At 46.9% G+C, this 12,112-nt stretch overlaps 1 protein-coding gene across 6 annotated transcripts in view; it reads left to right on the top strand.

Moving 5' to 3' along the window:
- The first annotated feature begins 3,377 nt into the window (after positions 1–3,377).
- NRG2 (neuregulin 2) overlaps positions 3,378–12,112 on the top strand; it is an 89,772-nt gene continuing 81,037 nt past the window's right edge. For all 6 annotated transcript variants that reach the window (XM_026858048.1, XM_026858047.1, XM_026858049.1 and 3 more), the window contains exon 1: positions 3,378–3,517. In XM_026858048.1, the coding sequence (XP_026713849.1) occupies positions 3,430–3,517 (88 nt within the window). In that variant the 5' untranslated portion in view covers positions 3,378–3,429. The remainder of the gene's footprint in view (positions 3,518–12,112) is intronic.

Consider the following 12,112-nt stretch of genomic DNA (forward strand, 5'->3'; position numbering starts at 1 on the left):
GAGATATCAAGATGTACGGGATGTACACCTGCCAAGGCAAAAATTAATCCGTATATAATATTCCTCATCTGTTACAGGTGAGACTGTGATTGCTGCCAAGGTACAAAAATACCCATATCAGATGTCACTGATGCTGTTTATTCCCATCACATGTCCCAGGCTGTTTAGGACAGTGGGGCCAAGCCAGACACTGCCACTTCTGCTTCTTAGATTTTGTAATTTTCTTTTTCTGATGCTGAAGCTGAGCTGTGCATTGTTGTGCAGAGCTTTGCCCTCTGAGCACTGTTCAGCAATAGGGAATCTTTGATTAGTCATTAATTTGAAAAAGAGGAAAAAAAAGTAGGGCATCTTCTTAGCTGCACTTGTTAACTTTAACAAACCTCTGCTAAACACAAGCACTTTGGAAAGATGATCCCAAGAAAACACAGCTTTTGCATCTTTAACAGAAATGAAGACACAGATTTGCTTGAGTGGAGGAAGAGCTATAGTTTATCTTCAGTAATGACAGAGGGGAGCAAAAAACACAGCATGTGAAGGAACCCGTGGTAAAAGATATTTCAAGATGAAAATAAAATTGCAGAAGAAAAGAAAGAAGGGAGGGAAATGTGTTTTTTATGAGACACATCCATTCGGGAGACATGTGCTGTCAGGGGAGCTATTGCTAGCAGTGAAACACTGAAGTCTCTCAAAACTCTGTAAATCTAACACTAAGTTATCACACTAAAGCAAGGGAACTCTCTTTGGGCCTCATTATGTCCGGTAATTGCTGCCTCGCAGACCTGGATGGCTGAATTAATCACTGGTGGTGGACATGGGGCCAGTGACCATGATGGGATTTCATTCTCATGAGCTAGCAGATAAGAGTCCTAATCATAAATATATATAAGACATTCCTGTGATTTCAAAGGAACTGATTTCCCAAGGCTGAGGAAAACTGAGTGAAGTTGATTGGGTGTTAAAACATTCACAGGAAAATGTGGGTAAGAACCGGGAGCTCTTTGGGCAGAGGCTAAGAAAGTTGATATTTCAGAGTCAAGAACGAGGACAAGATTTAGCAAATAACCATCCTAGCTTGGTAGTAATGAAAGCAGCAGCTGGAAGCAATAATAAGATTAACAAATTCAGAAAAAAGTAAGTTGCAATCCATGTGCATCTGGAGTTATGGTGTGTAGACAACAAGCTAAAGACATCTGAAGAGAAATCACCGGTCAAGTACAGCTCAAGTACAGAATTAAGGGACTCTAGAAACATATTAGCAAAGAGGAATATGATTATGAGCCAAACAGTGAAATAACCGTATGGAAATCGTCATTCATAATGACTTAGAAGACACTAACTTGTCAGTAAACAATACTAAGCTGCATTTGGAAAAGAAACAGTATGATGGGCTACTACTGTCCTGTGACCAAGAAACCACAGAGGGTGTTAAAACAGTGCCTGTGAGGCTCAGACTCCAAATCAGCAGGCTTGGTAGCTTTTATCTGATAGCTCAAAGCAAGTTTGCTTAGGTGCTCTCTGACATTTAACTCTCAGCTTTTTGTAAGGCAGGATACATGGTATTCAGTGTGATGTCCTCTGCTTAAACTGGAAAGTAAGTGTTGTAAATTCTCTAATGTACCTCACATACAGGTGAGGAAGTGATGGACTAGCGCATACCAAGAAGTCAATGCTGGCAGGAAGTCACTGCTCCATGAAGTGTTTCTAGTGAGATCATTGTCACCAGCAACCTGAAGGTGAACATGCTCTTAAAATTAGCAAGGTGACACAGAGACTGATGCAGCTTCAAGCATCAGCAGGAAGAAAGAAGCTAGAGATGGTAATCTGAGTGGCTTGGCACACTGGCTCTTTTAAAACAAAATGAAGCTTCACCACAGAGAGCGGTGCTGTGAAGGAGCAGGAAATTCCTCCTAGTTAGGGAGCAGGGGACTATGTGTGGCAGAGAGGGGACTTGGTAGGAGCTGCAGTAGAAACACAGTAAGACAGATTTTCTTTGTGAAGCCCAGTGCCCGGATGTGACTCTTGGGGGTTAAAAGGCTGGGAATGGGTGGCAGTAGGGATTTTGCCTCTGTATTTGCCTCTGTACACAAGAGACAATGGAATAGCGCCTGGTTTTTGTGTTCTTAGCTTAAGTAGGATATTGCAAAATGGGATAGCCACAGATATGATCCCCAAGCTGGAGAAAATGCTACAGCAAGCAATGGAAAAAAGCTTGATCTGTTTAGCTTATCAACAAAAAAAAAAAAAGAAAAAAAAGAAAAAAAAAAAAGATTGAGGGATAACTTGATTACAGTGTGTAAGTACTTGCATGGGAGAAAATACCAGTTGCTGAAGGGCTTTTTAATCTAGAGGAGAAAACAAGAATAAGAAACAATGGCTGGACAGTGAAACCAGATATTCCACTTCAGAGCAGGCAGACATTTTTAACAATGAGGGTGATTAACCACTGGGAGAAGATCCCAAGGGGGCTGATAGCTCGTTCATTGCTTGATGTCCATACACCAGGCGGGAGTGCCTCTCTGGAGGACATGCTTTACTCATGGACATGGAATTGGATTTGATTCATGGATAACTGGATTGAATGTGCTACCCAGTGCCTTACGGTTTATGGCTCCTTTGGGCCTTTGAAACTCTTAACTGCATCTGGGAACGATTTGACAGTACTCTGGGGCTTTCCAGCTGGGGATCCTGATGGACTTGTGAGGCGATGGCCTGCCCTACAGAAGGGGATTGGGCTGAGTGACTCATCACATGTTAACCCCCAAGCAAATGAAACATGGTCTTAATGAACCACCTAGAGCTCCCAGAGATGTAGGACAGGTACAAGAAGTGCAGGTAAGGGCTTCCCAGCTATTCTTAGCTTTTGGAAAGACCTCCTGGGGCTGCAAAGACCTGGGTGCAAGGGCAGGTGAAGTCACACTGATTTATGGTGGGAACAATATGAGGAGAAAGGTCAACTTAATCCCTCTGCATAGTCGAAGCAGAACAAGAATAGGTTGCAAGCCTCTACCCTTTTCTTCAGACTCCACTGCCTCTCACATATCACTGAGATCTGAACCTCAGCAGTTCCCCAAAACACTTGTTTCTCTGCCTGTTCAGAACGTACTTGCAGCCAGAGAGAGAATCAGCAAGTGGAAACCCACCTCCAGACTTCATGTGTTCAAGACCCTCTCAGGAGAGCTATTCCCATCCTGTAGCACTGTTACCCTTGCCCTCCTGCTGTAACCCAGTGCATCTTTTCAGACAACTGGGAGCAGTGAGCAAACGGTTAAAGTTTTGCTTCTCCACCCAGTGGTGGGTGTTGTCTGTGTCAGAAACAATATAAGAACAGTCGGAAGTTGCAGCTGGCAAGTAACATTTGGATTAGCAGTCGTGGGGCATATAGATCTGGTGTGGACTGTCTTTTCCTGAGACTGTAAACACTTGTGCAGAATGTCCGAGAACAAGAAAAAAGGGAAAGGAAAGAGCAAAAAGAACAAAGAAGGGAAAAAAGGGGAAAGAGAACCTGACCCAGGAAAAGGTACTTCCCATTTTATAACAAATTTTACTTAAAGGAAGAAGAGAGAAGCCAGAAAGCCAGCAGGAAAGTACTTGTGGGTTGCATGAGGGTGCAAATGATAGGAAGCATTTGCCACACAAGTGTGCAAATCTCTGCATCTCATTCATATTTCATGCTGTTATAGGTATGCTTTCTTCTTGATTTTTTTTTTCAATACCCAAAGCCCCAAGAATTCAGGGCAATGTACTTTTACAAAAAACAGCAGCACTCGGTTCCTGTCACAGTGATATGGTAATTGAGGGGGTTTGTGCTAATTCTGTGGGGGTTCTGGTGTGTCATGTTTTGCTGTTTGGTTCATTGTTTTCTTGCTTCTTCCTGAGGTAAATATCAAAAGCCACTATTTTGGAGGATCACAGGGACTGTTAATTGGGACAGACCAACTCAGAGATCAGGTTTAAGTTACAGCCTCACTTTCTGGGGTGACTGCATTGAGCTGTAGTTAAAGGCATGTGGGCTGTAAACCTTCACTCTTTAATGATCTGATTCGTGAAATCAGGCTGTTCCTTAGAGGACATCTAACTGCTCCTTGCTGAATGAACAAGAAAATATTTAAGATGTTGCCATGATAAAATATTTAGATTGCCTTTAACTGGTAAAGTTCAGTTCCTGAGTAAATGGGGACTACAAACTGGGGCAATGTGAGAACTGTCTTAGATACAGAAGGTTTGGTGGCAATGCAGCACAGTGGTATTTCTTTCTCTTGTCATGGTATCAGGGAGGGATTATCCCTGGCTGTTTCTTATCTGTGGTTTATCTGGCAATGTATTTGGACAAAGCAGCAACCCTGTCAGACTTTGTGTTTTATCAGTGTTAAGAGAGGCTACAGGCTGGACTGGGTCCTGGAGGAGACTGTCACTTCAGCTCTTGCATGGATGCAATTCTGCTCTTGGTCCTGCTGCCATGATGCTAGTGAGTGCTCTTGACCTGAACAGAATTGCTTTGGCTTCACACCGGCATCACTGGTGGCATGATTTGCCCCTACTCTTTTTCATGCCTTTACCCTGAGCACAGAGACCCACCACCCTGCTGTGCCCAGGGCATGGGCTCCTCCACTGCCTCTGCCCCAGAGCTGCCGGGTTGGCAGAGGGTGCCTCCTGCATGGTCTCCTGCCAAGGACATCAGAACGTAGCTGGTGCTGGCAGTTCTGGGAGGAGACTTTTGCGATAGCTTCAGGACAGGGAGCTTGAAAACACCAAGCAGAGTCAGCAGCTGCTTGAAGATGACAGGATCTGCCCAAGAGGTTCTGGAGTGTGCAGGGGCTGGGGGCTGTCTTGCAGCCATGGGAAGGACGACCCTGCCTCCTAAGTGCATAGCAGGGACAGGGCAGTGCTTACATCCTGAGCATCACCTTCACTGGGAGCAGCATGGAAGGGTTGGGGGGACTGAGAGGCACTGGCTTGGGCACAGCGGTGGAATGAGGCACGCTGGGACTGCAGAGGGAGCAACCACCTGCCTCGAGGCACTGGGCCATGGGGGCTGCATGTGGGGAAGAGAACTACTTTACCTGTAGTTACTCGTGCTGATAACCTAGTCCTCTGCTGAGATGCACTGTAAAGGTGTTTTATCTCAAGTAAGTCCCACAATGTACAAACCTCCTTTCTCTGTACTAATGGATCCACAGCAGAATTGAGGGTGACTGCATTGATCCCACCTGTATCTCAGCCAAAGAAAAGAAAGGTTCTGGGTTTGGCTTGCACAACATGAACACAGTCTGTATTCATTACTAACCATATTTCTTAGATCCAGGCCACTCCTTTGCCTTGTATTGCCACAGAGGTTGCCCATTGTTTGCTCTATGGGTCCATCAGAGGAAGACACTTGGTTGTCTGTGGTGTCTCCGAACCAAATCCCATTTTGGCTTGGGTTGGGATTGGTGAAACCCACAAACACATTTCCCATCACAGGTCACCTTTGCCATGAGGTCTCAGAGGCACCACAGCAAAGCTTCACCAAAAGAACCTTTAGAAGAGAAGAGTTCCTCCCCCAATCACTTCTGAGCAGATGCTCTAGTCCTGGTACATAGACCCTCACTCAGGCAGCAGATTATCCTGTGGAATCTATTTCTTCAGCTTGTGGCTGGACCTCAGACTGCCTCTCCAGCATGCTCGGGCTGATGCAGGAACCCAGCCCTGGCACAAATCAGGCAACTGGCCGGACACTTCAGGAGGAATTTGTGTTCTACGTTTTTTTCCCAGGTTGTAGTATTTCCATGCAAATAGGGTGAGCTGACCCCTCTGAAACCAGGGGGCAGAAGAGGAACCTACAGAAGTCTTACACAGTCTTTAAGGAGATCCAGATAGGAACATTTGTTTGATTGCCAGTGCAAGGGAAACTCAGGGGATGGTAACAGGGTGGAAAGCCTTCCTTCGTCACACTGTATCCCTGACCAGTTGCTGGCTGCTGAGGGCCAAACTTTGTTACCTATGATCTACCCTTGTGTTCTAAGGTGTCTGCATTGGAAAGTACCCTTAGACACTCCTTCATGGAGTGCTCTGTAGAGAGCCAAAGGACATCTCTGGCATGGAAAAACACTCCAACTCCCAGGGGTGATCTCCCTAGCCCTGCCAGCTGGTCTGGGGGGATTGCCCCATGTAGTAAAGCCATTTACTGCCAGTGAATCAGAGTAGCAGAAAAACTTCTTAGAGGAGGAGAGCTTTAACAGCTGTTTCTGGAAAGAACATCAATGCGCCATGGTGGGTGCTAGATTTCCCCTGAGGTCTCTCAAACTTGGGAGGAAAGGATTCTTCCACAATGGCTTTTAACACAGTTGGTTTGGCTTATTTGAATGTGTAAAAGAGGATCGGTGATCGCATGTGAATTACTTGCTTTGTTCTGAGGACAAGGGCTATCTTCAACCTAAATGCATTATTTTTATGCCTCTAGTGATGCATCTGTCCTCAAGTGAGTGCTTCAGATACAGATCTAGCCAGTGGAACAGCCCATGAAGGCCTCCAGAGGGAGATGGTGTCCAGCTATGAAGAAGCACCATCAAAGTCCCTCATTTAGGTGTTTGTATCATGCATTGAAAGACAGACAGACTGTGTCCCACCCAACACACGTGTAAGGCACACCCTGCAGGGACTACGTGCACTGCAGAATGTAGCAACAGACCAGCAGATAAATGTATAATGCTCCCACAATGCTGGCAAATTGCAGGTTTGGAAGAAAACTTCCTCACTGCAGGAGAAGATGGTACTTTGTCGGACACTGGACGGCTTGGGGCAATCAAAGACTTGACACTGAGGCAAGACCATGGGTGTGAAAGAAGGTGCCCTTTTGCACTCTGATAGATTTGGGGTAGGCTTTGGAGAAATGGGACAAAGGGACCAGTGCCAGTGCAAATGTTCAGAGAAGAACACGGTGAGCAAATGCTAGAGCTGTTGTGGTAGATTAGGAGGCACCAGCCTCACAAAGAGATAGGCAGGAGAAGCAAACGGGCTGGAGGAAGCCTTGATAGTGGGGTAGGTGAGGGGCAAGTTGGAAAGGGAAGGTCTATGAGACTGGAAACAGTCTGTGTTTCATCTGTACTTACATGAGGTCGCTTGGGGAGACAAGACTGGAGAAATGTAAAGCATTTGGTTGGTTAAATTCCCCAGCAATTCCAGGCATTCTCTCTTATTTTTACTTGGCGGTGAGGAAAACATTGTGTGTGCTTAAGGTTTTTGTTGTTCCTCAGTGGTAATAAGGCTGGCAACACAGGATTTGTGCCTTTCTCTTGAACTGCCCCTGGCAAATGCTAATGCTGGAAAACTACTCTGAGAGCAGGTGAAGAGTCTCTGCAGAGTATCTCATGTTTCAGTAGGAATCAGCTTGACCTCAGTTCCCAGATGAGTCAGGATTTGGTAGCAAAGTTGTGTAGAGGGTGTTGCAATTGAAACTCCAGAGGTCTTAAGGAGGAAGGTGCCCCTGGGTGTGAGCCAGTGGTGGGATTGCAGCAGAAGCAGGTGTACATTTGTCAGGTCCACCAGTCTGGGGTGCTTTAGAATGCTGTGTTAAGAGTTTGGTGAGGGATGTGAAAGTCCCTTGCTAGGTGCAGGCTTTGTGGTGGAAGCTCATGCTATCAGAGGTAGTCAACAGTAGAGCAACCAAAAGAGCTACTTCGCTGCTGGCTAGGGTACCTCTGTGTGAGCTATTTGCAGGGTGAACATGCTCTTGATTTGTTCTTAGTCTTCTGATTGTAGGAAAGACTCCAGTTCTAACGAGCTCATAGAAACATTAGCCAAAATATTTGTTTACAAGGGTATCCTACAGTAGCAGTTTTGGGTTTTGTGGACACCCATGCACACAAGGTACCAGACATCAGCTGTGCTCCAAGATCTGGCCACATGCATGTTTTCGCTGGATCATTTCCACTGGCTAGACCAATGGACTGCTGCTGCCATTGCCATGTAGCTGAGAGCATGCATGTGGCCAGTTACCACGGATCAGTGAACGTGCAGTAACTTGCTCGGCTTTCAGAATGGAGGGGGTCTGACTCACAAGCTCCAGTGATTCATGCTGGGGTAAAGGAAGAGGTTATGTGTCCCAGCTGCTTTCTGGTCTTTTTGCTGGAGCTTGCTCGCTCTACAGAAGGAGGAATTGATAAATGAGCATGCAGTTCTGTTCTTCCACTGGCTGTGGCTCATAGTCTCAGGTGTCAATACAAACAGAAGGGTTATGGGAGAGAGACACAGCAGGGTTGAGGAATAACCTGTCTCTCCATACAGGCAGACTCTGGGGCTAGGAACTCCTGGCAGAGGGGCAAGATGGTTTAGAATGGTACATTAGTAAGTAAACCCACCATGGATCCAAAAGCTGGTGAGTCAGAGCCCTGGGTATTTTCCATCCCTTTTTGGAGATGGGTGTAAGTAACCTGGGAAGGGCAGTCTCTGGTGAGAGGAGGAACATCTGGAGAGGGGTTGAGCACAGCCTGGCTGCCAAGCTCCGAGGTCATGCCCTTACCTCATTCTTCTGCCTTTGTTAATGTGATGGGCTCCAGCTGCAAAGTGGCTAAAAGCTGTGTTTCCATGAGCAGCATGGCTCTGTCATCCTTCTACCTGCATCTTGACTACCACCCTCCTGCTCTGAGTGCTACCCTGTTCTCCAGCCTTGGCTCAGCACTGAGCTCTAACAGGACTGCAGCAGTGCTTGAACTCAAAACCGACTGGAGAAGATGGGATGAGCCTAGGACAGGGTGAGTGTGTGGACCTACATCCTCCCTCTTCAGTCCCGTAACTCCAGAGGCAGCAAGAGGAGGGGAGATGAGCCTCTTGTTCTTCTCACCCCCTCCTCATTTACACTTGGGACTCCAGTGAACACTTTCAGGTGCATAATGGGAGTTCAGCATGGGGGTTGCATGACCTTGTGCCATTTTCTGTGCCTGGGAGTTTTGTTATAGAGGGGCCATGCTCTTGCAATAAGCAATGACTGGACTGTGGGTCACACATGGCTCTTCCTTGGATGTGCTTGTTTTCTTCTGGGAGCAAAGCTCCATAAAAACCGAAGTGTCTCTTGAAGAGAACTTGAAGAACATAAGTTCAAGAGTAGCTGAGCTTGCAGCTCATGACTGGACCATAAATCCAGACCATTTCCTTTGGCTGAGAGGTAGCAGGACTGTGAAGTCCCAGCAAGGGCTGGCCGTCCACTCTGTGCTGGAGACCATGTTCAGGGCAGAGGCTGCTAGGCAGTGAGGTAACCCGGAGCTTTCCTTTGGGAAAGCTGCATATCGTGTCACTGAGGATGAGGCTGGAGGGGAGTGGAAAGCAGGGTAGGAGCCACCCACCACTCCTGGTTCACCCAGCAGTTTGCTCAGCACTGATTGCCTGAAGCCACTCACCCTGGCAGCTACTCACCCTCCACTGATCTGCCCACACCACTGAGGTGGAGGGACGTGCTGGCAGCAGGGGCGGACTGGGAGGGCGAAGGGCTCTCCAGCCAGGCTGGAACTCGGACATGCATCACCTGTTGCACTGACCTCCTGTCTGGAGCAGGATAACGGAACTCACATGACTGGGAGATGTGACTCTGCCCAAGAGGGAAGCTCTCCCTGGACCTGCAAGGGATCAGAGCAGAACTGCAGGTTCCCTCAACGTCCTGTGAGAGCATCCAGAACAGTGCCAGATCTGCGTGGCCTCCTGGCCAGGACATGGTGCTGGCTCCTGTGCTGTGCTCCAGACAGAAAGCTGTGTTTTGAACTGATGTGACCTGGCACTGGCTCCTCTCTGACAAGGGCAGTGTTATGTTGCTGCATTTTTGAGATGTTCCAAATTGTAACAACAGATAAAAGTAATAATGGTAAAAATTAAACATCTAGGTAATTAATAACTCTGGTAATTAGGCTTGACAGACTCAGTCATTGGTCCTTATAAAGGATTTTATTTCAGGCATGTCTGGAAGGTAAGAGCTCCTCAATGTGAGGGAGAGCTAATTTGCGGCGAAGAGCAATAAGCCATCCAAGGCTGTCTCTGTGCAGTAATGGTGATGACCATGCTTCTGATGGTCCTGGAGATCTTCTACAGCTTGTCTTATCCCTACTATCCCCTTAAATTTTTGAATACATGTGGAAGTCAGAGCCCAGTTTTTCTTGCTGAATTTTCATGCCTGGTAAGGATAGGGAGGGTAGGGGAACCACATTTGTTTTCCAAGTCTGAGACTCAGTGGCTGGCAGCTCAGAAAAAGAAAGACAGCTACAAATGTCTGAGATGGACAGAAAAAGTGTTCTTTAGGGAAGCAGTGAAACTTTAATTTACCTTAAAACTACACTAAGGTCAGGTGCATTAGTATAGTATTTTTAAAAAACACTCCAAAAATTCAAAGTAGATTTCCTATATCATTGACTGATGCTTGGAAGCCCTTCAGAGAAGGCCTGGTTTTGGTGTCAGAATTTGCACATTTGCTTAATTCAGGGGTAAAATCAGGTTAAAATCCATCAGCCAGGTTCTCAGCAGATGTTTCTCTGGCTTTGTTGGGGTGTGTGTGTGATATGTACCAGCTGAGCATCTGACCTTCTCACTTTCAACAGCTTTTTGATTTGAAGGCTGGGACTTTATTCCAGCTCTGAAGCTCTGTGTGTGTGCATATGTACATATGTTTGTGCTCACATGAATTTTTTTATTCCACTTTGAAATTCATGGCACTTTGCAAGAGTCCCTTGGTTCCTGATGCACTCCAGTCCTCTGGGGGGTGGGGTATGCAGTTTTGGCTAGCACACCACTGTCAAAGCCTGTATTGATCCTGTTGCTCCTTGTATGCCTCTTGTACATCACTTCCTCCAATCAAACCATTGACAAAACTCCCGTGCTCAACAGCTGTCTCTGGTTGAAAGAACACCAAAAGAGCTCGTAGTGTTCAAACTGTTTCCCACCTCTCAGCCTGACCTAAGTGCTCTTGGAGAGAAGCCTCCTTGCTGTGTGGGCAGACTGCTCTTACTCCAGAAGTGGTGTGTGTGCAGGCGTGGGTTTGTAGAGCCTACCAGATTATTGATAGCTCTCCCACATTCATGATATGAGAAGTTAGATCAGCAAATGAGCTCGGGTCCCAGCAAGGAACTAGCTATTGATGCTCCTGGGAGAAAAATGGCCAGGGACGTTAGGTAATGGTGCTGCCTTGAACCTGTCTATGTCCCTGTTGCCTGCACGACATGAGTGTTCAGACGCTTGTCTCCTGTGCCCATTTCCAAGCTCTGGTGAGTGTGACAGGGCTGGCAGAGAGGAATGATGAGTTTGGGCCAGGTGGAAGGAGGCAAGGTAACCAGCTTCAGCTGTACCGGTGCTAACTTGCTGCTCTCTGCAGGAGAGAAGCCTCAGCTGCACTACAAAGCAAATTAAAAAAAAAAAAAATCACCTGCCTGACTTCCATTGCAGGGTTTGTAAGCAAGAGGAATACTGATGGGGGAAGAGGCTTGGGAGACACTCCAGTGGCTACTGTTGTTAGTACATTGCTTCATTTTGGGTAGGCAGCTGGCAGTGCAAGGCAGGGCTCTCTCAGCCAGCAGGTTTCCAGAGCCAGCCTGCACTGCTGCTATGCCCGCTCCATGGCCGACACAGCAGCTTGTGCAGCAGCATCAGTTCCACATCACACAACATCCCAGTGCTAGGCTAGGTGACTTCTGCCACGAGCAGAGCAAATTACAGGTCTTGTGCTATGAATCTTGGTTGCCTGAAAATGACTGAGGTGGTAAAGTGATCCAGAAAGTCTTGCTAACAGGTCCTGGATCCGTAGGTCAGGGTGCTGGGACTAGATGGGCTGTGTCTTTCAGAGGCCAGGAGTCTGCCCGATTGCTGCTACCCAAGAAGCACTTTGCTTCCCTTACAGAGATCGTGCATGTTTCATCTGCTCGCTCAGGCTTTTGCCTGAAGGGCAAGGACAAGGAATGTGATTAACTTCTCTTTGGCATGGAAGTGTATTTTGCTTCACATTTGTCCGTAAATGAGATTAGGTTTCTGTATTTGTGCTGAGAGTCTGTGTGAGAGGCACATTTAATGAATGCTAAAATAAACTCTCTGGCTAGCTGTTGGGTAACAAATGTAGCTAAAACTTGCATTGCAGAAGAGGTCCTAACACTGCAGAGATGCCAGT

This window comes from Athene cunicularia, assembly GCF_003259725.1.
Source record: "Athene cunicularia isolate RWA chromosome 13 unlocalized genomic scaffold, athCun1 chr13_part1, whole genome shotgun sequence".
NCBI lineage: Eukaryota > Metazoa > Chordata > Aves > Strigiformes > Strigidae > Athene > Athene cunicularia.